Source organism: Danio aesculapii, chromosome 12, assembly GCF_903798145.1.
Source record: "Danio aesculapii chromosome 12, fDanAes4.1, whole genome shotgun sequence".
NCBI classification, from domain to species: domain Eukaryota; kingdom Metazoa; phylum Chordata; class Actinopteri; order Cypriniformes; family Danionidae; genus Danio; species Danio aesculapii.
The window spans coordinates 19608987-19635135 of record NC_079446.1 but is presented as its reverse complement, the minus strand read 5'-3'; the positions used below and the strand labels follow the sequence as shown (position 1 = coordinate 19635135).

The 26149-nt window shown below is 38.7% G+C and overlaps 1 protein-coding gene across 2 annotated transcripts in view; it reads right to left on the bottom strand.

Moving 5' to 3' along the window:
- Window positions 1-26149, bottom strand: part of trrap (transformation/transcription domain-associated protein) — a 185343-nt gene that overhangs the window by 7217 nt on the left and 151977 nt on the right. For both annotated transcript variants that reach the window (XM_056469966.1, XM_056469967.1), the window contains exons 62-67: window positions 25779-25940; window positions 20678-20768; window positions 18274-18473; window positions 17210-17471; window positions 7160-7385; window positions 3263-3480 (exon numbers count right to left, since the gene is read on the bottom strand). In XM_056469966.1, coding sequence (XP_056325941.1) covers window positions 3263-3480; window positions 7160-7385; window positions 17210-17471; window positions 18274-18473; window positions 20678-20768; window positions 25779-25940 — 1159 coding nt within the window. The remainder of the gene's footprint in view (window positions 1-3262; window positions 3481-7159; window positions 7386-17209; window positions 17472-18273; window positions 18474-20677; window positions 20769-25778; window positions 25941-26149) is intronic.

Sequence of the window (26149 nt, the reverse complement as noted above, 5' to 3'; positions counted from 1 at the left end):
GTTTAACGTCAGTGTCACAAGAATGTGTCCGTTTAAAATACTTAATTTATACCATATTCATTATAGGCTTCTTTTGGGTAGAAGTAAAAATGTGCTGTTTTCTTTTACGTCTCTTTAAAGGGCCATGAAACCCCCCTCTTTCGGTTCAAGTCTACCTCAGAATTTTTTCAAAAAATGCTTTATGGTGGGCGTGGAGCACTGCGAGCAGAGGGAGGAGTGGGCGTGGCCAGCAGAGTAAGGGAAAAAGAGGGGAGCAAACAACTGTTGTCAGTTGGCTCACAAAATGAGACACAAACCGTGAGACCCATGATTTTATCAAAGTTTTAACAAAATTAAAATGCACAGGAATAAACAATAAGCAATTTAATGCCCTGCTACACAAGTTATTCGTAATTTCAAATACTCATAACCACAATTTGTTATATCATCATAAAGATAATCGTGTTTATATAAACACTATAAATGAGGAAGACTTCTCTCCTCCTCAATCCCCGGGTCTGAACGCAGACACAGTGGATAGCAGTGCAGCATGTCTCTTGCCCTATCTATTCCAACCATGATTTTAATCATAGGCGATTGAAGCAGCATGGATATAGGTCATGTGTCTGAATGGTAACAAACTCAACTGATAAAAGACAAAGTCCGTCATTCTCCAATTCTCATACAGTTCTCCCGACAAAAATGCTTGCTGCAAACTAACAGCTTTGCTGTATCGGCCTTGACAGAATTGCAGGGGGAAACAAACCCCCTGGATCATAGAAACAAACACGTACAACCTGTGGAAAGTCCAGACGTGGACTCACCCAGTCATTGAGTCTCACAGTATGGCAGGCCTGCCTTGCTTTTGGAAAGCACATGCTCTAATGCAGTGGTTCTCAAACTTTTAAACCAGCGACCCCCAATGTAAGATCGTCAATAACTCGCGACCCCCCCACTACCAAAGCATATACGAACAATAAAAATAGCTTTTTTCAAGCTGTTCACAATATTTTAACTATATTTACTATACATGACAGGGCTCGAAATTAACATTTTTGCTTGGTAGTACTGGTGCTCCTAACTTTAAAATGTAGGCGCACCAGCCAAAATTTAGTGGCTCCCACCAATTATCGCACTGTTACTACAAGTTTTATAAACAGATTTATTGCATTTGAAATCAACACTAATCAAAACTAACAAGCAAAAAAAATATGCATGCGTGAGGAAAATATGTCTCAAGGAAATCCCGTTATCACAAGACAATACATTTTTATAACATGACTGAGTGACCAAAAGATATCACGGACGAACCACTCAGTGGCCCTGCACGCACTGCTTGACATGAATTCATGAATGAATCTGTTAACGATAACTGAACTGTGTTCTCGCGGGTGGTGTCTGATATTGCACAGATGCTTTTGACATTTACCTTATTATTTGCATATGTCAATTTAATAGCAATACCGGTCTTTTCACGAGCTGCAATATTAGTTTAATCTTAGTCAGTGCCAGCCCTTTTGCGATGGTGTACGTGGTGTTATATTTTACATATAGCTGCCACTTGTTTGGCTGCAGCATCTGGCGATTAAATGAAGGATTAAACAGAACCTCTCGTGCTTAAAATATGTGGCAAACAGTTACCTGAAAATTCCGTCCCACAGACTTTACAGTGCACGCTTTAGTTATTTTCATAGCGGACATAGCCAATAAGAAGTCTTTTATCCACTCTTCAATAAGTGTAGATGGTGGATTAACATTCACCACATGATCAGTAATCAGATGTGCTATTATTTGTAGCTTTAGGTGTTTCTAAGACAAAATCTGTCAGTGTTGTTTTCATTCTCATCTTCAGCGCTTTACATTTTCGCGGTTGTAGCTCCTGTCATTTGAAGACAGGAGGCGTTGACTGAGTGATTGACAACTGATTTTAACCAATCATTCGTGTTCAGTTCTTAGAGCAGTGGGCCAATAAGAAGAGCGCGAAGGCGGGGCAAGCGTTGAGGGCTTTGTTTACTGCGGCAAGTTGACATGACAACAGTTTTAAACTGTTACTGAGCGCTGCGTTCCAAGTACAAAGATGCATTCTGCCTGAATGTGTCCTAAATACTTTATGAATTCATCAGTGATATCTTTTTAAAAATCTGAAAATTTTAGCTTTCACATGTAATACTGAAAAATATTTATTATAATCACTGAAAATTACACAATTTTTAAATCACTCTCGCGACCCCTTGAAATTATTCTGCGACCCCAGCAGGGGTCGCGACCCCCAATTTGAGAACCACTGCTCTAATGAATAATTAAGAAGCAGAGTTATCATAGGATAAGAAAACTCAGCTATGAAAAATAATGAGAAACTAACAAGAATTATTAAACCCGGAAGACGGAATTTGCTCCCAAAAGCTTGAAATTATCCAGTTTTCTCCACAATTAAAGCTAACAGGTGCTAATGTTGTCTTAACTGATGCTCAACACACACAAATCTTAAAATCTCAAAAAAAAGTACTCTATGGTGTCTTGAACTTTTAAATGCAAATGAGCTGTTGCTCTCCACCCCATTATTTATAAAATAGGGTTGTGCCTTAGATACTAAAAAAACACATAAAACATCTTCATGTGTTTGAAGTCCACAAATACTTGTAAGCGCACAGACAAATCACAGACTAAAATCCTGCTGTCGAAAGGCAGTTTTCGTTCACATCAAATGTCAAATACACAATCGTATGTTAAAAGCAATATCACAAATTCAAATGGTTGGTTATGTCTGTGCATGTAAAGATTTGAGGAAGAATTCCAACAGCAACCTAGTTTTCCCATGTGGTCTCACATCCAGTTACTGACCAGGCTCAGCCCTGCTTGGCTTCAGTGAGGTCTTGGGCTGCAGGGTGATACGGCTGTGGCTATATTACTAGTATACTAGATCAGCATCACCTGGTCATGGTGACAACACACTATTAACACAACTTACCCTTGAGTGATAATTATTTGACTTCAGCTTAAAGTGATGTGCATGTTGAAGATACACTTTAAAGTGACTGTAAATTTGCAGACTTTTTTGTCCAAACAGCAACATTCTGCACAGAAAGCTTAAGTGTACAAAGCAGAATGTATTTGAATCATTCTAATGTCTATTTTATTTTGATTTAGTATTTATTTAATAAATGAACAAAAAAACACATTGTTCATTCAACTGGTAGGTCATGTTCAAACCACTGACATAAATAGATCCTGTCAGTGCCATTTCTGGAAGATTTGTGGATGATCCGTGTTGTTGCTGAATTACCTGTGAAAAAGAGATGCCTCTTGGTGGTCTCTTTTCTCTTCTCCAGGCAGGGGTTGAGTAGCCGCAAGAGTTGCAGCACACGTTCCTCTCTGCGGGACTCTGTCAAACATGCGTCATTCATCACCAAGTACGGATAGATCTTGCCGTTGTGCCCGCGGATGTAGAGGCGTCGAGCAGCTGTGTTGTGCTTTTGAACAATCTCCACCCTGGGCATGAACCTTAGGGGGTAAAGTAAGAGGGTGTTAGAGAGCGAATGATGGCTACGTGATGAACAAATCACTGAAAATTAAGGTCTCAGCTGGAGTCTAGCTTACAACTCCAATGGCAGGATAAAAAAAAGTTCAATCAAAAAACCCCTCGCGTGAAGTTACACATTTGAAACATTTAAGTTGGGTTGCAATGATGACTAATCAAGTAATTTGTCCAGCCAAGGGGGGCTGACTGATTTTATAAAATGATCTTAAGGCGGAAAAACACTAAGCAGATTGTTGGCCAATGGGTAACATAGAGCCATTGGTGGGTTTTTACCAGGCTGGTTTGATTGGTGCATTTCATACATTTCCTCGCATCAACATCACCTCGCGTCAGAGGGAGCTAAAAGATATGGTATAATTTTACGACAAATGTTGTGAGCACAGTATTGCAAGTCGAGAACGCACTCATGTAATATGAGCAAGCAAATCTCTTTGCTCGCACGTCGATTTCCTGTTTGTCCACAAAACATTTTATGCGCACTTAAAATATATGCTGCCTGCGAGCAAATGTTCTAGCGCTCTCTCGAATAAACGCTGCTCAAGTGTGAATTTTCTGCTCTCGCTCAGTGAGATGATGTGGACTCACAATTTGTGCCTTGTGTTTCCTCTTCCTGTTGTGCTTTTGCTCTCCAGAGATCCTCCTTTTGAACTAGTTATCCTAAGAATGTTATGATTTATACATTGGTACACTATTTATTAACAATAACCAAAAAACTAAAAAGGTTAAGATTAATTCTGAAAGTGTTTTTGATGTATTAGGTATAGCCTAGTATATGTTATAGCATTTACAACTCCTTGTTAATGAATGCTTCAGCATACTCTAGTATTGACTATACTCAACTCATAAAATGTAATCAAAATTTTTGTTTTACTTCAGTAAAGTGGTGTATCGTAGTATCCCTATATTTGTAAAAAACTACAGCATTGGGTCATTTGTTTATATAATACAGTTGTTGTGTTACCATAACAACAATAGTATTGCCACAGAAGAAGTACTTTACTATAGTATGGTTCAGAACACTGTAGTACATGCCAATAGATGTTTTCAGGGGGCCTGTGGAACAGTTTTTCCTCAAAATGAACAGGATGACAAGGATAATGCCCTCCAAAATCTCATCAACAATGTTGAAGACAACAGAGACTAATTCATCTTTTGTTTGTAGTTGCCATGATAATGTGACATTTATTTGAAGAGTGAAAAGTACAGTAGGTTACAATACTTTCTGAAGCTTTTCCCCTATTTTCTATCACAGTTACATTTCTACTTGCGTTAATTTTTATTTGATTAGTATGGTGCAACTTTTGCATGTTTAATAAACATTATTAAAATAAAATATATTCTTTACATCCACCGTCAATTTAAGTCTTTAAGTGATTGAAACATGAAATATCTCATCATATAACCTACAGACAAAAAAATGTATGCTTAATTAAATTAACAAAATTAATATGTGGACCTATTTTTAGTATTTTGGTTAATGTTAATAAATAGTGTACCAATATATAAATCATAACATTCTTAGGATAAAAAAGGAGGATCTCTGGAGAGCAAAAGCACGAAAGAAAGAGGAAACACAAGGCATAAATTGTGAGTCCACATCATCTCACCGAGCGAGAGCAGACAATTCACACTTGAGCAGCATTTATTTAAGAGTGCATGAGACAATTTGCTCACGAGCAGTGTATATTTACGCACGCGAGAGAAGTTTTGTGCATGAACAGAGGAAATCGGCAAGCGAGCAAAGAGATGTGCTTGCTAGTATTACATTATGCACTCTCGATTTGTAATACTGTGCTCATAACATTTGTCAGTAAAATAACACCATAGAAAGAGAGCACTTTGATTGGCTGTTCAGCTATGATTCATAGCTTGAGAACAAAAACAACAGTGAAGAAACTAAGCAAATGACACGAGTCAAGAGAGAACAAGAAGCCGGCTGTCAGTTTGCTGTATTTCTCTAATATTTGCAAATTATATGGATTTTCAAATTATCACACATATTGCTGCTTTTTTTGCAGTTTGTATGTGTGAAGCACTAGTTCCGGTTTCCCTTTGTGGAATGACAATTGTGCAGATATGAAAACATACATCTCGTTTTTTCAGCTGTTGTACTTTCAGGGTTTCTGCAGATTTCATAATGTTAAATTTAAGACTTTTTAAGACCTTTTAAGACCAATAAGTCTTAAATTTAAGACCTATATCACAATATCAAAAACACACATACATAAAAAACTACTTATTTAAATTGAACAATACTTAAGACAGGTTAGATGCATAAATGAACTACAGGAAAAAAACAAACACAGCTTTCCCAAAAACGGACGTGCAGGTCCAGCCGTTTCATTTTGGAGGTGCGATTCACTTTTGCCAAACATCAGCATGAACGGTCCCATCACTTTCGAAATTAGGTCGTCTAAAAAAAATCGTCTAGTCCAAATCGTGTAACGCAAGCGGTTTTATCTTTACTTCACTGAAATAATTTAGCGATGTCAGCGACTGAAAACATTGTCTTAAACAGTTTGCCTCTGGTCGTAGTGTTGGCTCTGATCCAAAAGCAACATGGAGATCGTTTTGGGGTTTGTAGAGCTGTAGTGTGGGCCTTGCCTAGGCATTTAGGAGCTAACAGATACTTGGCAGAATTGGTTGATCCCTTACACCTAATGTTTCCAGTTTAATTGCTTTCTTGCATAATAAACAGTAGGCTTCAAATATGTTGTTGGCAACTGGCCTCAGCCAAGCCCTATATTCAGTTTTTTCAAGTCAAGTAATGCTAAATTTGCATTCCCTATAGCTAAAAGGGTAAATCAATTTTACGTCTGTGACACTACCACAGAGAGACTCGAGCCAATAACAGAAAGCTGATTGGCTATTGCATGTTGGCCTCATTTGTAGCTGTAATACAGCAAATTACATTTGGACTAGTGAACTAAAGAACTACAACACCACGAAAACAAAACCATGCAACAACAATGAAAAATTATTTAAATGAGCATTAGAGGGTAGCGTTGCATAGACATTGGAAAAAAATGACCTGTGTAAAAATATTTAAAACAGTATATTTTTATATATAAACAGTGAATTTAGGACTTTTTAAGGGTTAAAATTTAGATTAAGACCCCGCGGAAACCCTGCCATTTGGTGTTCATTCAAAGCTTTTGGGTACAAATGGGAAAAAACACAACCAACGAGAGGCGACAACACTGTCTGTTTTTATCACCACTAGTTTCTTTGACCTCGGCTTAGTGTGTCCAGGGCTTTAAGTGATTTTTATTTCACCAATATTGCTATTTAATAAACTATTCTCAAATGTTATTATCTTCTGTATATGTATTCATCAGAGACAAACAATAAATGATTATATAGTATGACCAACTTATTACTTTTGTGTAATTAATAACGGTTTAAAAATCATGTTTTATAACATTGCAACATTATAACAAATAAAATTCCTCTTTCAACCTTAGTCTATAACAAATTTTAAACAAAAACATAAATAAAAACATTCATAAACAAAGCACATCAGGTAAGGATAGAACGCCATTATTCACGGCTTCCTTACGACAGATCGACTAGTCAGTTATTGGCTGACCTGATGATCAGTCGAGCAGCACAACCCCTTCCCTAGCATGTATTGATTGTTACCTGGCAATCTTGATGTAATAGTGTGTGGGTTTAGGCATGAGGAACTCTCCCGGGATCTCCACTTCAGCAGTCTGAGCTGAGAAGTTGCTAAGGAAACGACACTTCTCCTCTATCAGGAAGAACTTGGGCAGCTGCTTTGTCTTGGCCTCGAGGATCTTGATCCACTTCTTCAACTTTGAAATAAGATTGTGCAGCTTCATGGAGCCGGGAACGCTGAAGTCAAAATCTGTGTATGGAAAGAGTTACGAGGCACAGTGAAACAGAAGAACAGATAGGTAGCTTTAAACAAACAAAATCTGCAAAAGACGATAGAATAAAAACAGTCGGATGCAAAAACCTGATGTGTGAAAGAGGCAGACGTGGCGGAAAACTGACAGAGAGTGTGTGAAAGAGACTGAGAAAGGAGAAGACATTATCTTTGGATCAGTGGTGCACTTCCTCCCAGGTTTCCCTTGCGACGCGAAGGTGCTGATAACATCAAAGTTCATGAGGGGGGAAAAAAAGGATTAACTGCTCAATGCAACTTCTAAATGACATTGCGCATTAAGTTGGAGAGCAGACACTAAAGGTATGGTCGGAATGCAAGCCACGTTCCCAATTTTAGAGACAACCTCCGGGCCAGAACGTCTTCATCAAATAGGCTAAAAGCTGCTCCACTTTCATACTTCTGTTGTGCCACATTAATAAAAGCACAGAGCGCAGATACAGAAAACGCTCGGCGTTTAATCTTAGACATTTAAGAGGAAAAAAACCTCTTGGTGTAATTAAAGCTTTGGCAGAAGAGGCTTTAATTCAAAAGAAGCATCTTGCATTGAGCTGCCACTCATGTCAAAGTCAGTGAGATGTGGCTGCCACACATAATGAAAGCCCATTTAAGAAACGCTCACTGCTTGCGTGACACTCGCAATATCGTCAATGTCCCGCGTGACACTTTGATTAGCAGTGAACCGCCGTGAGCAACGTGGCTGCCACACCCTGCATTAGATGAGGTCTTATGAAATCAGACACGCTCTGTAATCTCCCACTCTTTCTGAGAGACTGTTTAGGTGCTTAATGACCAGAGAGCATTAGGAAAAAGCTTTGACTTGAAAAGCACGGCTACGCGCAGCAGTAGCCCTGGCGTAATCAATTTAGAAAAAAATGAACAGACAATCCCCTGCAGCGGCGGTGCCCCGAAGCGAGGGCTTTTTCAGATAACGGTGCCTCCTGGGCAGCGCAGGTCCTTTTCTGATAAATGCAGCAGCGAGTATGGATGGGGAGCTCCGTGCGCTCAGTTGCAGCCGTCTAAATGACCCAGGATCAGCTCAACTCTAAAGGGATTTGAGATCCCCACTGCTGCAGAAAACAAAGTCTCTGCTCTCTGACCTGTGAATGAGATACACCGAAGGCGGAAGTTTTCTGCACCTAATAATGCTCGGGTGGTGGAGGTGGCCAAGCGCTAAAAATACACCCCCCCATCGGCCGTCTGCCCGCACCGCTCGCTGTGCAGCAGTCTCCGGTGAATTCTCTACTTTAAATTCCATCACTGAAATGCCTGAGTGAACACAGTGTACAGCACAACAGGAGCCCTGAAACAGCCTCGGCCCTGCAGACACGCTCCCGCTTTGGATCAATGCGGACGGCATCGCTTGAGAACTGCATAACCCCAGCACAGTAAAACACATGTTTCGGAAAATACTTACACCCATATTCTACACTGCGGTACTATCACTGGTATTATACAGTACTCTGTAAAATGCCTATAAACAACATTATGGCTCACATCCATATCAATCAATAATTTCCAATGAAGATATGCAATACAAAAATACTGCTATCGCTTTATTGGATTAGGATTTGAAGCTATTTGATGAGGTTTTTAAATAGCCAATTATCAGAAAAGTGAAACGAAGATAGTGTGAGAGTGTGTGACAGATTTAAAAGTTAGTAGGAACACAGAAACAAATATTAAGGAAGTGATAAAAGTAATACTAATAAAACAGAAATGATCACAATGCTGTTCACAATACCTTGTGAATGTTATAATAAGGGGCCGATCACACTGAACATGCTTTTATGTTCCAAAAACGCAAGGCGCACCTCTGCATTTTTGGTCGACAGGAAAAAAAGAAGCATGGTGCGCTAGGCAAAGACTGCATCAGCTGCGCATTGTGTGAGTGTGTTGCTGTTGATATTAATAACATTTACAAATTTTATAACATTGTGATATTCCAGATTTGTGAGTCATACAGCACCGGATAACAGCGACCACTAGTCTCTCCTCCATCTTCAAAAGTCTCAGTAGTTGTCTTGACAACACAAATGCTGCAGTCGCCTCAACAGAAACCCTGCCTTGCTTACATTTGATTGGAAAATGAACCAGACGTGAGTGACGTAATGAGCTTTTTCAACTCAGAGTGGATTTTTTCCAACTGCGAATGCACTGCGCGCAACAGCAATAAGAAGCATGCAAAATGCTTTCAGGCGTTAGAAAATCATTCAAAAAAGGTGCCTCTCACTGTAAAAAACTGTGTGATCAGCCCTTAAGTATTCAACTATGGTAAGATGTTAATGTCCAATCAATCAAAAAAGTGAATACTGATTTTTTGGTATCACTTTATTTTGATGGTGCCTTTAACACATTTTGTTGATTATAAGTTACAATGAAACTATATGGTAGAGTTTTATTAGACAGTAAGGTTGGGGTTAGGATTAGTCTGAGTTGACATGTAGTTGCAAAGTTTCTTATAGTCAGCTGAATGTCTGCTGGTGGAGCAGTGTCAGCAGACATTAAGCAAACAGTCTACTAAGGCCCAGCTTACACTGTCAGGTCTTGATGCCCAATTCCGATTTGTTGCCTATATCAGATTTTTTGCCTGTCCGTTTACATGTTCTTTTAATTGTGACATATATCCGATTCATGTGTTTACACTTATCAAACAATTTACAACGTCACACATGTGTAAAGGCGGGTTCTAGCATCTGCGCCACACTAGTCACGATGGAAGAAATTGTCTTGCTTTTAGCTCCGCAAAATATGCGAAGTACGCCCAACTTAAAAATGATTTTGAGGTAGAGGAGGGAAAGAGGCCTTGCGTCTATGGCTTATTTATGGTGTCCACCTCCATTCAGTGGAATTTGTGGGTACGAGAGATCTCAGGTCTGGTTGGAGCAAATCGTGGCGACTGACCACTTTCCTCCTCCATGTTTCCTCTATTGTTGTTGTTGTTGTTGTTTACCGCGTCGGTGTCTTCATACATGCTCTTCCTTTTATGTTAAACCACGGAGAAGTACCACAATGTCGCAAGATTGATGACGTACAAAACGGAATGCCTCAAATACGATCTGCCTATTAACATGATAGTCGCATGGTCACATATCCGATTTATATCTGATTTATTTCCACATGTGAGGGAAGCCTGAAACCAGCCTGAAATCTCTAAATATCCTTTATATAAAACTATACTATAAATAACTATACATAATGCAAGTGTTTTTTTGTGTTTACATGGTCATAGAACAGATCCGATCTGTGTCACATGAGCAAAAAAAAAAAAAAAAAAACAGAATTGAGTCACATTAGCTGGCAGTGTAAACAGGGCCTAATACTCTAATGAGAATTAGTTGGCATGTAGAAGCTATGTAACTTTTAGTCAATGAAATGTGCAGAAGGGACCTTCAAATTAAAGTAATAGCAATTTTTTTTTATTACAGGGCCTAAAACTATTTTTTTGACACCTCATAAACTACATTAATCATATTTTCAATGTTTTTATTTTTGTTTCTCATTACCTAATGTTCAAGATTTTTTTTTTAAACAGATGAATAGACTTGTTAACTTTCTCCAGTTTCTTTGAATAGTGAATTAATTCATTTAATTGACAAAGTCAGACACTGACAGTCAATCCAGCACTCTCTTGTTTTTACACACATTCCCATTTTCTCTCCTCCTCATGAAAGGCTTTTGACTGTAGACCCATTCAGGTCTCACAATTACTAAAATACTATTATGTGTCAAAAAAGTTCAACCAGACATAGATTACTAATTACTCTTAATTATTATGTTTTATTACATTTCCTGCTTTTTAAATTTGTTGGAAATTGGTAATTGATATGTCTGCTTATTTTATTTTTTGTTGTGTTAATCTGAGGAAGCTATTTCTCCATTGAACTGTCTCCTAACGCAAGGGTTTTCGGCCACTCTCACTTTGAGAACTTGCATGAAGAACATCTCTCAAACTGTTCACTTTCATTTTAGACAAACCAGTGGTTACGAGAATAATCATAAAGATGACTAATTTCATTCACAAGCATGTATTTGGCAATGAACTAAATTCAACCTCAAGCAGATGCACACCACACTTTGAAAACCCCGTCCTAAAGCATGAAACCCACAACTACATGATGTCCATATTAGGCTTTTTGCAGCCGATAGAGAGTACCGATTCCTTGTCATGGTGATCGGCCGATACGGAGTACTGATTCTGATGCTTCAAGCTTTATAATGCATAAAGCACATTTTCCCTCTAAGTAGGATCATTAAGTGGAGCTTTCTAATGAAGGATGCTGCATATAATCCCTTAAACACGTCTCGTATAACCATTTAGTGTGGACTTGTAATGTCAAAAGCAGCTTTACAGAAAATAATAGATAAAGCAAGTAAAAAAAAAAATGATAAGAAATGGCTAACAGTGCAATTTAGAAACACTGCAAATGATGGAAGAATTCAACATGTCTTAATAAGGAAAAAGATTGGAGCGTAGGCTTTATTTGATGCATTAGAAGTTAAAATGCACACCTTAATACATTACTTCTCTACTAAAAAGAAATCGGCCTATACACTACTGCAATAACTAGGCCTATATTAAGAAAAGTTATATGATTAAATAAGTACAAGCCAGGTTTTAGTGAACTTGCAATATTATCAAAAACACAAAACTATCAGTTCTTTTCTGTAAAGGGCCCAAATACATGCAAGGCCATTAAAATATTTGCTCATCTCCAACTCTTGGTAGCAGCTCTATCTTTGCAGCTCCAGACGGTCACAGCAGCTCGATGAGAGAGTGAGGATTTTCTTTACTGCACTATTCATTTAACCTAATAAATAAAATGATTAGAACATCACTGTGCCTTTCGCAATCTGTTCTCTTGCTCATTTACTTCCATCGCCATGATTTCCAGGGTATTTTATCTAATTCCTGGGCGTCACGGCACCATTATGAAGAGGCCTATTTGGAAGAATCCCAGAGCTTCCAGGCATAAGGGCTGGATAAGACACTAGTTAGTGGCGATCACTCTGCTCGAGTCACAGCAGCTCAAAACACTGGACATTCAATGGTTGCACTTGCAACAAAGAGACCATCACTCACGCGAGTCGTGCCAATAGGTTGTATAAACTGAATATTTTAGCTGCTGTGACGTAAGCACAGTGATCACTCGTGCCCCTGCGCATCATTTACCTCTGCACGGGTTGTAGCACTGCTGATGAGCGCACATATGTCTTCCTCTGTGTGTTGTGTAAACTCGTAAACAAACTCTTGCGATCGTTTCACGAGATCGGCCAGAATCACGAGTACTGATCGAATCATGAAATGTGATTATCGGCCGATACCTATCTCCGGCCGATCGATCAGAGCATCCCTAGTACTTATCTATTAAGTTCTGTCCTCGCTGTCCCAGGACACTATTGTCCTTTGAAATAATTGGATATAGAACACTTCATATGTATGCTTTATCATTCGGGTTTTTATCAAATACAAGTATACATTATCTAATGAATGCACAGACAGGGGGCAGAGCAAAGGTATGGAGTATGGAGGGGTAAATTAAACCTGATTGGTCAATGGCAGACATGATCCAGCCAGATACCAAAACTGAAAACCTGAAAACCGACTATATTTCTCACTGTATTGCGTTGTATTTCATATAAAATTTTACCTGGTGACTGGAAACTGCTATAAATACTTGCTGTGAACACTTGTTTTTTACTAACATTTGGCGCTTAGAAAATGTTAATTTTAGGCCCTGTATACAGTACATGGAGCTATAAAATTTGCTTGTATATTGCGAAATAAAATCAAACCTTCAAATAAGCTTGAAAGCAATTACATTATTAGCCCAAAAATATGTTTGGGCAGATCACATCTGATAAACAGTTTACCCATGCTGTTGGCTTGCTTGTGGCTTGACTAAAGGATTCTTGACGAATGATGCTTAGTGTGTGTGTCAAAATGGAGAGCACTGCAGGAGAAACTCCTGAGGAAAAGGACAGAAGGATGCAGGGAATGAATAAAAGGGGCTGTGCGCTTTGCTGGTTCCCTTCTAAAACTCATTCCCAGTAGCAAAAGCGAGAAGAGAGGCTCAGGGTGCACTGGCCATGCCTCACTGCCCAGAGACAGCTGGCACCGCAACATCTGTTTTACACCCTTACAACCTTAACAGTCCTCTAAGGCCATGAACACACACACACACACCCACACGCCTCCGGATAGAGCTTCATATGAGGCAAACGAGAGCACTAGCTCCAGGATTCAAGGTTTACTGAGGTGGAGAGACTGGAGGTGGACAGGGAAGGGAAGTATAAACATATTCTGCTCTCCTGAGCCGAGGACAGCTGAGGGGGAGTTTGTTTTAACATACGCCTCGGATCATACATGCTTTGCTTTCTGAGAGCCAGGTTTACACCGGGGGTACTGGAAGGTTATTGTGGGGCAATGTGTACAAAAAACTGGCCTCAGGAAAGAGCTGTGCCAACTTCTCCCCTACTCGGAGAGATTTAAAACAAACATCTCGAGGGGGGTGAAGGACATTTGGGATTAAAAGGTACACAGCCACAGAAAAAAACCACCCAAAAAATAAAAACAAATACAGCATTTGATTGCTGCTTAGAATAACAGCAGACTGATTTAAAGGAATTAAGGATGCACCAATATGGATTTTTTTATTGATACCAATAGAGTTTTATTTTTTGAAGAGTGATATAAAGGTCGATAAGTATAAAAAAATATTTTTTCTGCATGATTGCAGAAACTAAAGGCAAACACAAAGTGAACAACAGTTTTTTTTTTGTTTTAAAACATTAACTTCAGCAAAGTTTTAACAGATTTTTGTACTTTATTAATTAAATATTCTTTTCTAATAGTGTTGTGGCCAATAGTGTTGGGCAAGTTACTTTAAAAAAGGAATAGACTACAAATTACTGACTACTACTGGAAAAATACAGTCTAAAAACATTACTAAATACTTCATGTAAAAAGTTATCAGATTACTAATTACTTTACTTTGAAGTTATTTTTAAAACATAAATACCTATAAAAATACAAATTAAACTGCAGCTCTTTCAGTGATTTAATATTCACTGAAAAAGATTAGAATGGGTTGACCACAGCAGATTGACATATTAAAAAGAGAGAGAGATCGTCCAAAATTTAAAATTCTCTCATTATTCACTTGTTCCAAACCTGTTGGTCTTTTTTTTTTAACACATAAGAAGACGTTTAGAAAAATACTAGATACCTGTACCCATTGACATCCATAGTATGAGAATGCACTGCAGTGTTTGGGTGTTCTGTGTTTGTCTGAGGTAATTGGTCTACCTAAATGTGTATATTCCATACAAAGCATGAAGTTGATCGGTCAGTTCTTGTCACGTGACTTGCGGTTTTTAACTAGGTGCGCCTGACAAATCTAAGCGTGCACAATATGCTCTCCCAATATCTGAATGGCTCCATAACCAGCTACGCTTCTCTTCACATTCAGAAGATACCTTCACTCTCGATCCTGAAAAAAAAATCAATTTAGTCTGTTTAGGCTGAGTTGGGCCACCGTGTTTTTTGGGTACGGGTGTCCTCCTTGGTGACAAGTAGTGTCATAAAATGCTTTCTGTTAAAGTGCTTGAACAAGTTGCTGGTTGAGTTAAAAGCAGTGGAAAGTTCTTTAGAGACTGGACATAGGCTGCATTTCACAGTAATATTTTTGTTTTTACGCTCAATGAAATCAAAAAGATGTCTGTATTTGCACTTGAAGAAGCGACCACTCTCGTAAGCAGCTATTTCAGCGGGCGTTCTCCAGCAATTTAAAGGCGCATGCCTATTAAATGACATTGCAGTGGAAAACGTATGTAACGCAAGTACATTGACTTTAGTAACTGTTATCAAATTACACAAATTTTAAATGTAGTTCATTACATTACTGCTTTCCCTAAAAATGTAATTAGAATACAGTAAAGCGTTACGGTGAAGCGCATTACACCCAACTGTGATGGCCAACTATCATTTATATATATAAAATCTACGGCATGACAAAAAATATTCCATAAATAAAGCAACAAACTCACCTAACATTGATCAAAGTGAAAATATAAGTAAAATAATAAAAATGAGATGAGCAGCAAGAATGTGAATGGTTCAATCAGTAGAAATAATGCAGAATTAATCGGTTTAAAGACATTAGCCTAATTTTGTTATCGGCAGTTATCATTCAAAATAGCATTTATCGGCTGATATTGATATGACCACCAATATACTGTGCAACCCTAAAAAGATTAAATAAAACTTCAGAGCAATGTAAAAAACTTTAATGAACTAGTGGAATAAGTTGGGGAAAACAGTTTGGATGAGCAATGAAAGACAGAATTAGAAAAATGTATTTGCAGTTTAGCCTGGCATGAGAAATGACAAAAATTAGACACCTCCACCTCCATGCAAAAAATAAAGAAAACATCACAAAATACAACTAAACAAATTGTGTGCACTTTTTGTTTTGTTTTTGTAATGTATGATAGGCAAGTGTAATGTTCTGTTTTTTAAGTTTGTTGATTATAGCTATGTCATTTCTTTAGTCAACAGCACCTTTAATACAAGCACACACAGTTCTGCCCATAGTCATCTTCCCATTAAATCTAATCACATGGTTCACAGAGCCAATTATTCTCTGAGTCGGTCTGGTGGAGAGGCCTGTGGTTAACTCTCGGCTGAAGTGGTTGTGCGGAACAGAGACAAGAGCGAGTGTATGTGTAATTGTGCACAGGGGATGTGAACATTTAAGTGCGCTGTGCACTTCGGCCGACACTTCTGTGGGAAGTCCACGTGTGACAGCTCAGTCGCAAAGTAGATTTAAATGACTTTATCTGCGGTCAATAATTTAAAATGACACTTAAAGACAAATGATGCACTGATGTGTACCCTTGATGCCCATGTGTGACTTCCTCTGTTTGAAACCAAGTATAGGCTCATCTGAGGTATACTACAGAGCACAGTGTTCTCATGAACGCATGTCCTATACTGACGCTGAGGTGAAACTGTTGATCAATGTCAATATTTTGGTTTTGTGTGCACAAATGTATTCTCCTAGCTTCATAATATTTTGATTGAACAACTGAAGGCATATAGACTGTTTTGAGATTTTTGGTACCTTTCTAAACTTTAATCCTCCATAGACAGCACGGTATCAGCTCAATTAGGGTGCTTTTACACTAGCACTTTTGGTCCGCATGCAGGTTCGTTTGATGTCAAAGAATGTTACGTTTAGCTAGTGTCTTTTAAATTAGGCTGCGCACCCATGAACCGTACCAGAGTCCACCTGAAAGAGGTGGTCTGGGGTACGGTTCACATGAACTCTAGTGCGGTTCACTTCTGGTATAAATACAATCGTACCAAATAACTTAAGTGAACCACCAACAGTACAACAAACCTTAGAGAGCTCTCAGATTTCATCTGGAATATCTTAATTTGTGTTCCAAAGACGAACGAAGGTCTTAAGAGTTTTGGACCGACATGAGGGAGAGTAAATAATATTAAATTCAATAAAATTTGAGGCCTAAATTCTAATAGAACAATTACAATGTGTAAAAGAACACTGATTTCTTGACAAAAGATTTTTTATTAAATTAAATCTCTCCATTTTTATTTTCCCTGATATACTAGGTTTTAAATTGCTTCAGGAACATCCTGTCTGCAAACTCTCAACCTACATCCTCATAGTTAAACAGGGTTATGTTAAGTTCCATTTCATAAATGACAATGTAAAACTGTCACTTTGCTGAAAAGTGAAGGAAAATGTGTGTGTTCTGACCTGTTGTAAACTGGCCCTTCATCTTCTGGAACACTGGGTCTTGAGCAGTGGCTTGAGCTCGGCGGGCCAGAGACTCCGAGGCGGCGCTGGAGAACATGGTGGACACATTAGAGACATTCTCTAGGCCTACGCCGAATGTGCTGACGAGCTTTTTCACAAAGTTGAGCGTATGTGGAGTGATTTTAGCATCGGACACAGCTCCACTTTTTTCAAACGCCACCGAGTAGCATTTGGCCAAACCCTGCTGGAGCTGCCGTAGAACCTGCAAGAAAAAAACAAGGAAAAGATGAGACACCAAGAGACTAGGATGAATAGTTAACCAGTCTTTATCAATTTACCATGAAGGATAACACCATTCCCACACATTCAATCCAATTTTCATTTTGATAATACTAGAAATCCTTCAGAGGCAGAGATGTTCACCAGAGAGATCAGTAAAAGCCTAGAGATTAAGCTTAGGCTTCAAATGAAGAAGATCGCCATTAACAGACTAATTTAGTCTGTGACTACACTTCATCAATGTCTACAAAATTAAACCCACGTTTTCCTTCACTGAGCTTTCTCAATGCCAATTTTTTTCATCCTCCAGTTCTCCTTGCTAAACTTTCTTCTCTCGCCCTTTCCCGTCCTCCTCTTTGGCTGTTTCTCGCCAAAGTGTCCCACAGGAGCAGTGCTCTTGCGTCCCTGTCCAGTCTCGAAACATCACCCCTGTCACAGCAATCCAATCTCCCCACGTTCAGCCTACATTCCCCTCCCCTCACCCATCAATCACGAAGAGCCCCTCGCCAAAGCCCGATTAGCACTAGAGCGCCAATGTCCACCTGCACCGCAAAACCACTTTTCAGCCTCACTGAGCCCCAATCGTTCCCCTCTGTCAGCTTTCATCTGGTCAGGCGGCTCTCTGAAAACAGCTACGTATACGAGAGCATGCAGTGCAAGACTAAAGAACGTAAGCAAAGCGGACAGAAAACGCATTCATGTCATGTTTAACTTGCGTTCTGAGCTGATGTGCTTTAAGAGGAAGCCAGTCGCTTCTGGAATACGAAAACTTTAAAACCACTCGCCTCCTCGTGCCAGTTCTCCCTGAACCAGACCATCTGGTCAACAATGCCCTCCAGAGAGGAGAGCAGGGTGGGATGGAGCTCACGCTGCATGTGCATGATCCGACTGCAGCGCCACATGGGAGCCGTGGCACGGATGGGACCCGGGTCAGACGCGGAGTGGGTCTGGGCAGCTGCCGAGCTGGGCTGTTGCTGACCAGAGTCTAAGGAAAAAGATAGAAACAAAGGTACATCAAAAGAAGAAGTTGAGTTTTGTATAGGGCTCTGCAATTAAGCAAAACTGAATCATGATCGTGACTTGAAAAGATGTAAATTGCAAATTGATATAAATTTATCCTCTATGTCAGGGGTGCCCAGACTATTTCTTTTGAAGGACCAAAAACCAATTTTGATTAAGGGTTGTGGGCCGAAGGCAACTATAGTAGCCATGGTTAATTTCCCAATTTATTTAATAACATTTAAAAATAACTAGAAACATTGGTTTATATTAACTAATACAGCGTCATTTTATAATGAACATATTACAAAAACAATCTAATTTATGACAGAATGGAGTTACACTAGTTTGCCTTGATTTGCTCACCAATGTCTTCTGCATAGTCCTCTATCCATTATAATTTACATTATTAAAAATCTGATTTATTTACAACATTTAATTAAAACACTTTATTTCAGTTTGCCTTTAGTGTAGTTCAGTAATAAAACAAACAAAAAAAGGTTATGTCAAATTAGAAATCATGATCTCTTTTAAAGGTATTGGCCGCCCATCTCTCTTCATCATTCTCACTGTCTTCTTAGATGGAATGATGGGCCAAATCAAAGGTTACAATGGGTCAAGTTTGTCCCACGGGCCCTACTTTGGGTATCTCTACTCTATATAATATTATCCTCTTTGAATTCTTTTAAAAATTAAATGAGCACACTCGCATTCTGCCCAATTTACATAGCTCAAACAAAATGCACATTCTGTCCACCATTAAATAACAAATAAATATTGTGGTAAAGTAATAAGTAAAACCAGGCTTAAAAGTGCCTTTTTTCATGAAAAATGACAAAGTCTCACACAATTTACTGATCTGTATATATGAAATGGTTTACTGACAGTTTTGGTGATACTTGAAATCATATTTTCTTAACTATCATCACATTAGAGTTTATATCTTTTTGTAAAAAGAAGCAAAAGGTGCAGTAGGTGATCTGCCTAAAATTATATCTGTTAACATAATATCGTTAAAACACAATCCCTCCCCTGCCATCCAAAGCCACAACTCCTGAAATCACGAACGCACACATTAAAGATGACAAAGACCCACCAGATCATGTCATTCGCCAGTTAGAAAACTTTATAGTACTTTATAATGCTACCATTCTGAACGAAAAACTGTTTTATATCTAGCACGTTTTCAGTTGTGTAGCAAGCAAAACTTGTCATGATGTGCAATATTTCATGCATGCAAGGATCGCTGGTCTCACTCTCTCACGTGTTTTGTCCTAAAGCGACTACTGTATGCTTAGAGGTTGGCTGGCGGCGTGCAGGAATTAAACTTATTACTAAGCCATACTTGCATGCTATTTCAGACCGAATATTCAGAGTAGCATGGTAAACAATATAGGGAGCACGTCACAGGTTGTCATTGTTTAAAAATTACCCAATGTCAATATAAAAGCAACTTCAATCCAGTAAAGCAGGCTAGGTGGAATAGCGCTATTTACTTATGTTTTATACTAAATCAAATTCTACATTATCAATGCTGTAAAAGGTCCCTTATGAAATTGAAAATAGTCACATCAGTCTTTCGCCAGCAGATTTCAGTGGCTGAACAACACTTCCGTGCATATAGCCCATTTGACAACAAAATCTGCACAAGCTTTGCATGACTAAAATAGTTTAAAAACAGAACATTACCTGTCTAAAAGAAATACTTCAGCCATGGTGTCATCCTCCAGCGTGCAAAAGTAACTCCAATATTGATTCAGGATTTGAAAAAGTTTTGATTCAGCATTTGCTTTTACCGCTGTCACTCCCTCTCTCATGTGTGCATGTGCACACACAAACAGCAGATCTGCGTGAACAGGCGCGCAGAACGTAGATTTGCATATACCACTCTACATTTGTTTACAGACAGTTTGGGCTAAAATCACCTACTGCACCTTTAATGCATATAAAATATGTAATGCTTACACACTGTATATAGGCTATATTTATATAGACAGTTAATAAATACACATTCAACCTTTTACTAAAAGTATGTGCTGCACACTATTGAGAATATTGAGTCAAATAAAAATTGCATTATCGGAGAGAAAAATCACAAATCGATTTCCACCACCCCAAAATCGCTTCTGTTTTTCTGTTTTACTTTTTATTGTTTTGGTGAGAATGTTCTGAAAAAGACTGTAGTCGTACCACTCTTGTAGCGCTCCCTCTGCTCGATTTTCAGCGTCAGGTACAGGGTTCGGATGGGAAAGTACACTGCTTGAGGGTAGACACGTCCCACCTAAAAGAAACAGTGGCAGATTACATTTCAGATCGTCCCTGTGGGCTCGGGTCAGAGCGAGAGAGAGAAACCTAGTGCTGACATGTTTTGAAACTTCTCTGTGATAGCGGAGGCTTTTGAAAATGAAACCGTAGGGGGAAAGCAATGAGATGGACAAACATCAAGGGCAGATTAAAACCATGGCTCACTATGACACTCGCTAAAAGCTTGTCAAGACTGAATGTTCACTTTTTCTCTTTTGGAGATTTGCTGTGTCCTTGAACAGCATCACACAGAGCAGGTTCAGGCTGTTTAATCGTACAGCCCAAAAGCGTACTTATCAAAACCAGCATCACTGGTACACTGCCAGCAAAAACTGTTTTTCTACGCGTTTTATTTTCATTTATAAAATGTATTGTTGTTAACTTTTTAATTTATTATGTTTTACATTTTACACAAATTTTGATAACAGTGACTTGATTTAGAATACATTGAGGAGCCTACATATACAGTATAAGAATATGGGTCAAACACTAAAAGTGCAATAAGTGTACTTTTTTTTTTCACTTATTATAATGCGTCTTACTTAATTGTACACACAGATAGACAGAGACAGACAGTTGAATGCAAAATGATTAGGGCTCCTGTGAAATTTTAATTCTTTTTCAGATATTTAACAGAGAGATTATTTTTTCAACATATTTTTAAACCTGATAGTTTTAATAACTAATTTCTTTTGTCTTTGCCATGATGACAGTACATACAGTACCATTTTACTAGATACCTTGAAAGATGCTAGTATTTATCTTGAAGTGCAATTTTGAGTATTAACTACTACTAACTTTGGTCAATGGACAAGTGTGTTTTTTTTTTCTGTAGCCAATTGAACAAAATATTTATATTTATAAGGGGGCTAATAATATTAACCGTAAAAAAAACAGTAAAAAAAAAATGCAAAAACTGCTTTTTATTCCAGCCAAACTAAATGAATTAGGTCTTTCTCCAGAACAAAACAAATATTAAAGGAAATACTGTGAAAATGTCTTTGCTCCATTAAGACTGATTTATACTTTCGCCTGGCACCACGTCACAGACCTCACAAAATGGACAAGGCTTTTATACTTGACACGTTCGCCGTTGTGGCATTAACAGGGGGCAGTCAAAAGAGACTGTAAAAGAAACATAAAATCAGACAGATAAACATAGAAGAAGGAAGTTTCCAGAACTACATCATATCATTAATATCGTTCAAGATTTTTAAACTAATTTATTTTATTTTTTAAAGAAATTATTTTAATGATCACAATTTTTTTTTTTTTTGATCTTTGTTTTTTGATCTTTGATCAAAGTTTGAAACTTTGATGCATTACTTGCTTTTTTCATATCTCCGACATTTCTACCAATAAAATTTATTAAAATATGACTGACAACAAAGCATGGGTTGCTTAACAAATATATATATATTTTTTATTATGGAAAGAATGAAAGCAAAAGAAAAGTACACTTACTGAAAATACTTACTCCACTTACTCCATTTTTAAAAAAACTTACCAAAAATTATCCTCCATTCCCACTGTTGCAATTTCTAGCCAAGATTTATTGTTCATCTGGTTATTCCTATGATAACGCATGGATCATAAAGATGTGTACAGTCGTACCTGTTTCAGACAAAATCTTGTCTAAGTGATACCTATTCAACTCAAATAAAATGTGGCGCAGTGAACTGTTCACTCGAGTCTCAAAAAATTTCATGTGCTCCGCAAGCTGAAATCATGTCGCGTGCACCCAAAGTGAACCTCCGCAAACACTGCGATAACATCACAGTCTCATGCAAACTAGTATAAACCAGCCTTTAAACAGCACTTGGACAATATTTTAAAAAGTATTACAATTTCAGAGGAGGGCTAAACGTTTTGCCTTTAACAAGTATTAAACAAAGTATTTACACAGAAATACATACATAATTTCACCTGTAGTTTCACTACTCACCCTACATGTACATTAACCTCAGCAGTCCCTACCTTACCTTCACCTGCCTAAACAGCAACAAAAGACTTTTGCAATAACACATGCAGTCGCAAGGCCCATTTCAAGACCCTGCAGATACACTGTTATCAAACAAGTAGATCTAATTAGATCGTGTCAGAGCAAGTTTTTAGTTTGTGTACTCCAAAAATCATTTCACATAAATCCACAGATTTTTAAACTAAATTCTCCACAGAAATAGCCAAAAATATTGGCATATTCTGTCAGGCCCTGCTCATAACCCAATCTTTGAATCAGCTAATTGTTAATTAATAGTTCCCCAAAAAACATGCTTATCAACTTGCTCCTCTTCTCTCCCTCACTGTGATACCCGTGAGGGGTGTGAATGTTGTCCGCATGAGTGTGAAGGGGGCGATGAAGACAAATATGGAGGCGGCAGACACAGCGATGTTTCTCAAAGCACCCGCAGCCCCTCTCAGGTCTCTCAGCTCCAGCAGCCCATTAGACTGGAAACACGATCTTCGTCAGAAAGCAGCCTGGCCTTTAGGTGTAAAGAGACACCTCGGAGTCCAGATGGGCTTTTACATCAAAACAGCCTTCTGTTAAGAGCTTGTTAAGTATCGCATTAAAAATGAACGAGGGGAAGAGATCGCGCCTAAAATTGAAAAAGTCTCATCATATTTTGGGGTGTGTGCGCAGCCATGTGACGGCTTGTCTGTGTGCATAAAGGTGTTAAGTTTTCCCTCGCCTTGGTTTCATCTCGAGGCACCCCGCAGCTCACCTTCATCAATATTTCACCAAACGTTTTTTAAAACATCCCGCCAACTGGAGCACAGCTAAATAATTCACAACCTGAGATAAAGGTGCTCCATCCGCCCGAGATTCCAAAAGTTGAAAATCAAAAGAGGTTTTACAAAATGTCTACCCTTTCGCTCGTCATCTGCGCCTTCCATCAGACCCAGAGATCCTTCAACAAGGAGACTTGTCATCCCTAAAGCAGCCTTGACAAGTCCATTAATTGAGATTATGGCGTGCAAACATATCCATTTCATTGGGTGCTTATCAGGGACTCAAGTGTACTTAATCTCAAAGTGAAGCATTTCCACTGCACGGGTGCGTCAGCGCTGAAACGAAGAGATTAGAAGTCGCTGGTCTGGCGTGTGTGTACGTGAGGAATGAGGTGGTCGAGCTGCATGCAAAACTCCACTAGTATGAGCATGGGATTTTTTTAAACATGGGTTAAGTACACAGATCTCCTTTTTTTCCTCCCGCTCTGTTTGGGCCCCTGGAGCTGCTGTTTCCTCTTTGAAGTTCAGGAGCTTTTTAAATTGCTTAGAAATAATACTCCATCAAGGAGGGCAAATTAGCCTGGTGTTTAATTGGCGGTTCTGTTCCCTCAGTTGGAGAGTGTTTGATATAAACCAATAACAATGCTTTGCATGAATGATTCAAAAGGGAGCCGGTTGAACTATGAATCTGACAAAAGGGCAATTGACAACAGGCTGTCTCTTATTTAAAGGGGTGGTCAAAAATATAATTTTAAGGCTTGGTTGTGTTTATAAAATGCAAAGCAAGGTGTGCTCATGTTTCACTTAAAGAAATCACATTTTTTCATAAATCTCACTTTGATTATATACAGCTATTCAGATAAATGGCTGTCATATTTCCTAGTTCCCCTGAAAGGCCCGCCCTCAAGTGACTCTGATTGGTCATCTGTCATAATGCGCTGCGATACGCGGATCGGCTCCACGTCACGCCCGTACAAGCACGCGCTTTTTGTGTAAACAGTCAGTCAACCTCATGCCCACTCTCTGAAATAACATCTGACAAGTGTCTGTAATGAGTGAAAATGGGGTGCGGCTCCTTTAAGAGAGATCGCTGTTGTGTGTGTGAACTGTCTGTAGACGCATGTAACACGAGAAGCGCATGTGAGCGGGACAGATGTTTATTTTTATTTTTCTCTGATGCTCGGATTAAGTTATTGTTCTGTAATATACAGTGACACTGTTGACAGAAGAATAAAGCACAAGATGTGGGATGCGACCTGTGTGAGCCTTGATTTATTTTTCTGTTGCTACACGAGTTAGGCGAGCTATCCTGTATTTTTAACACAATGCGTTACACAACGTCTTTCAAAAATATTCGGAATATGCATGTGTAAGTATTATGAATCATTAACATATCTCTTGCGAGTTCATTATCGGAGATGTAGAAGGCAGAAAAAGCAGCCTATAGAGAGACACGCACGCGCTGGTGAAGTATGTGTGTGTTTACAGCAGTTTGACAGATAAATATGAATTTGTAGCTAAATTGTTAACGGTGCCAAACAGCATTTCCCGTTGTTTATGTCTTTGCTACAGCATACCGTTAAGGCTAGACACTGTTCATGTAATAGATCAATTTTAACAAATAAAAACTAAGAGGCTACAGTTTCTGCTTGTTGGAGCTGCTCCTTAAGGAGATTTTAACCAAATCCAGCACTGAACTGGAAGAGATTCTGGAAGCTGTGTTTTGTCAAATCATGCTTGCTATGTGTTTTATAATTGTCTGGAACATAATTAATATTGAACTGTGAGCACTTCTGTCTTTGTGTCTTGTCCTTTGGAACCCCAAATACAGAAACAGAAGAAGCTCTGTGGAAACAGCAGCGTTTGGATGGCATTTCAGCTCCCTCTGCTGTAACCATACAGTGCCTCTGGCCACGCCCCTTAGTTGTGCAGTGTGTGCGCGCGGTAAAAGTACGTTTGTGATCTCACAGGCCCGGAAGTATTTTTTTGTAGTCTCCAAAATTCGTTCATTATAGGCTTTGCTAAGCTAACTCTGTAAAAACCAATGTCTCCATTATCATTGGACTTTTGAGTGTCTTACATTCAGAGATGCTGTTTATGTTCACACAGCTACATTACACATCAACTAAAGTTTAAAATATGATATCGTAGTGGACAATCCCTTTAAGACATCGGCAAAGGATATTAATCTTGATTAGACAGATCTATCAAGAATCAATGCACTGCTAGGAAAAAAGAATGTAGCGAAGAATCCTACCTGGCTGATTAGGTTGAGGAGGGGTTTTCCTTCTGAGCCCACCAGACATGTCAGGAGCTGTGGGATCCAGGCCAGCCACTGGATGGGCGGCACTCCAATGCAGTATTTGTCCACAGCATCAGCCAAGGTGTTCTTATCATCAAAACTCAACAGCCAGAGCACCTGAGGATGACAGACAATCATTTTTAAATGTAGGTTTAGAAATCTTCAAAACTTCAAAATGCCACAGACATAAGCTAAAAATCTGTTTATTGTCACATTAACATTTAATTATTTTAATTAACTCTTCTGAGTCCTTGGGGAGTCTTTTGTCTTTTTATAATTTTTTGATTTTCATTTGGGTATTGGTCAATTTTAATATTTCACCCTTA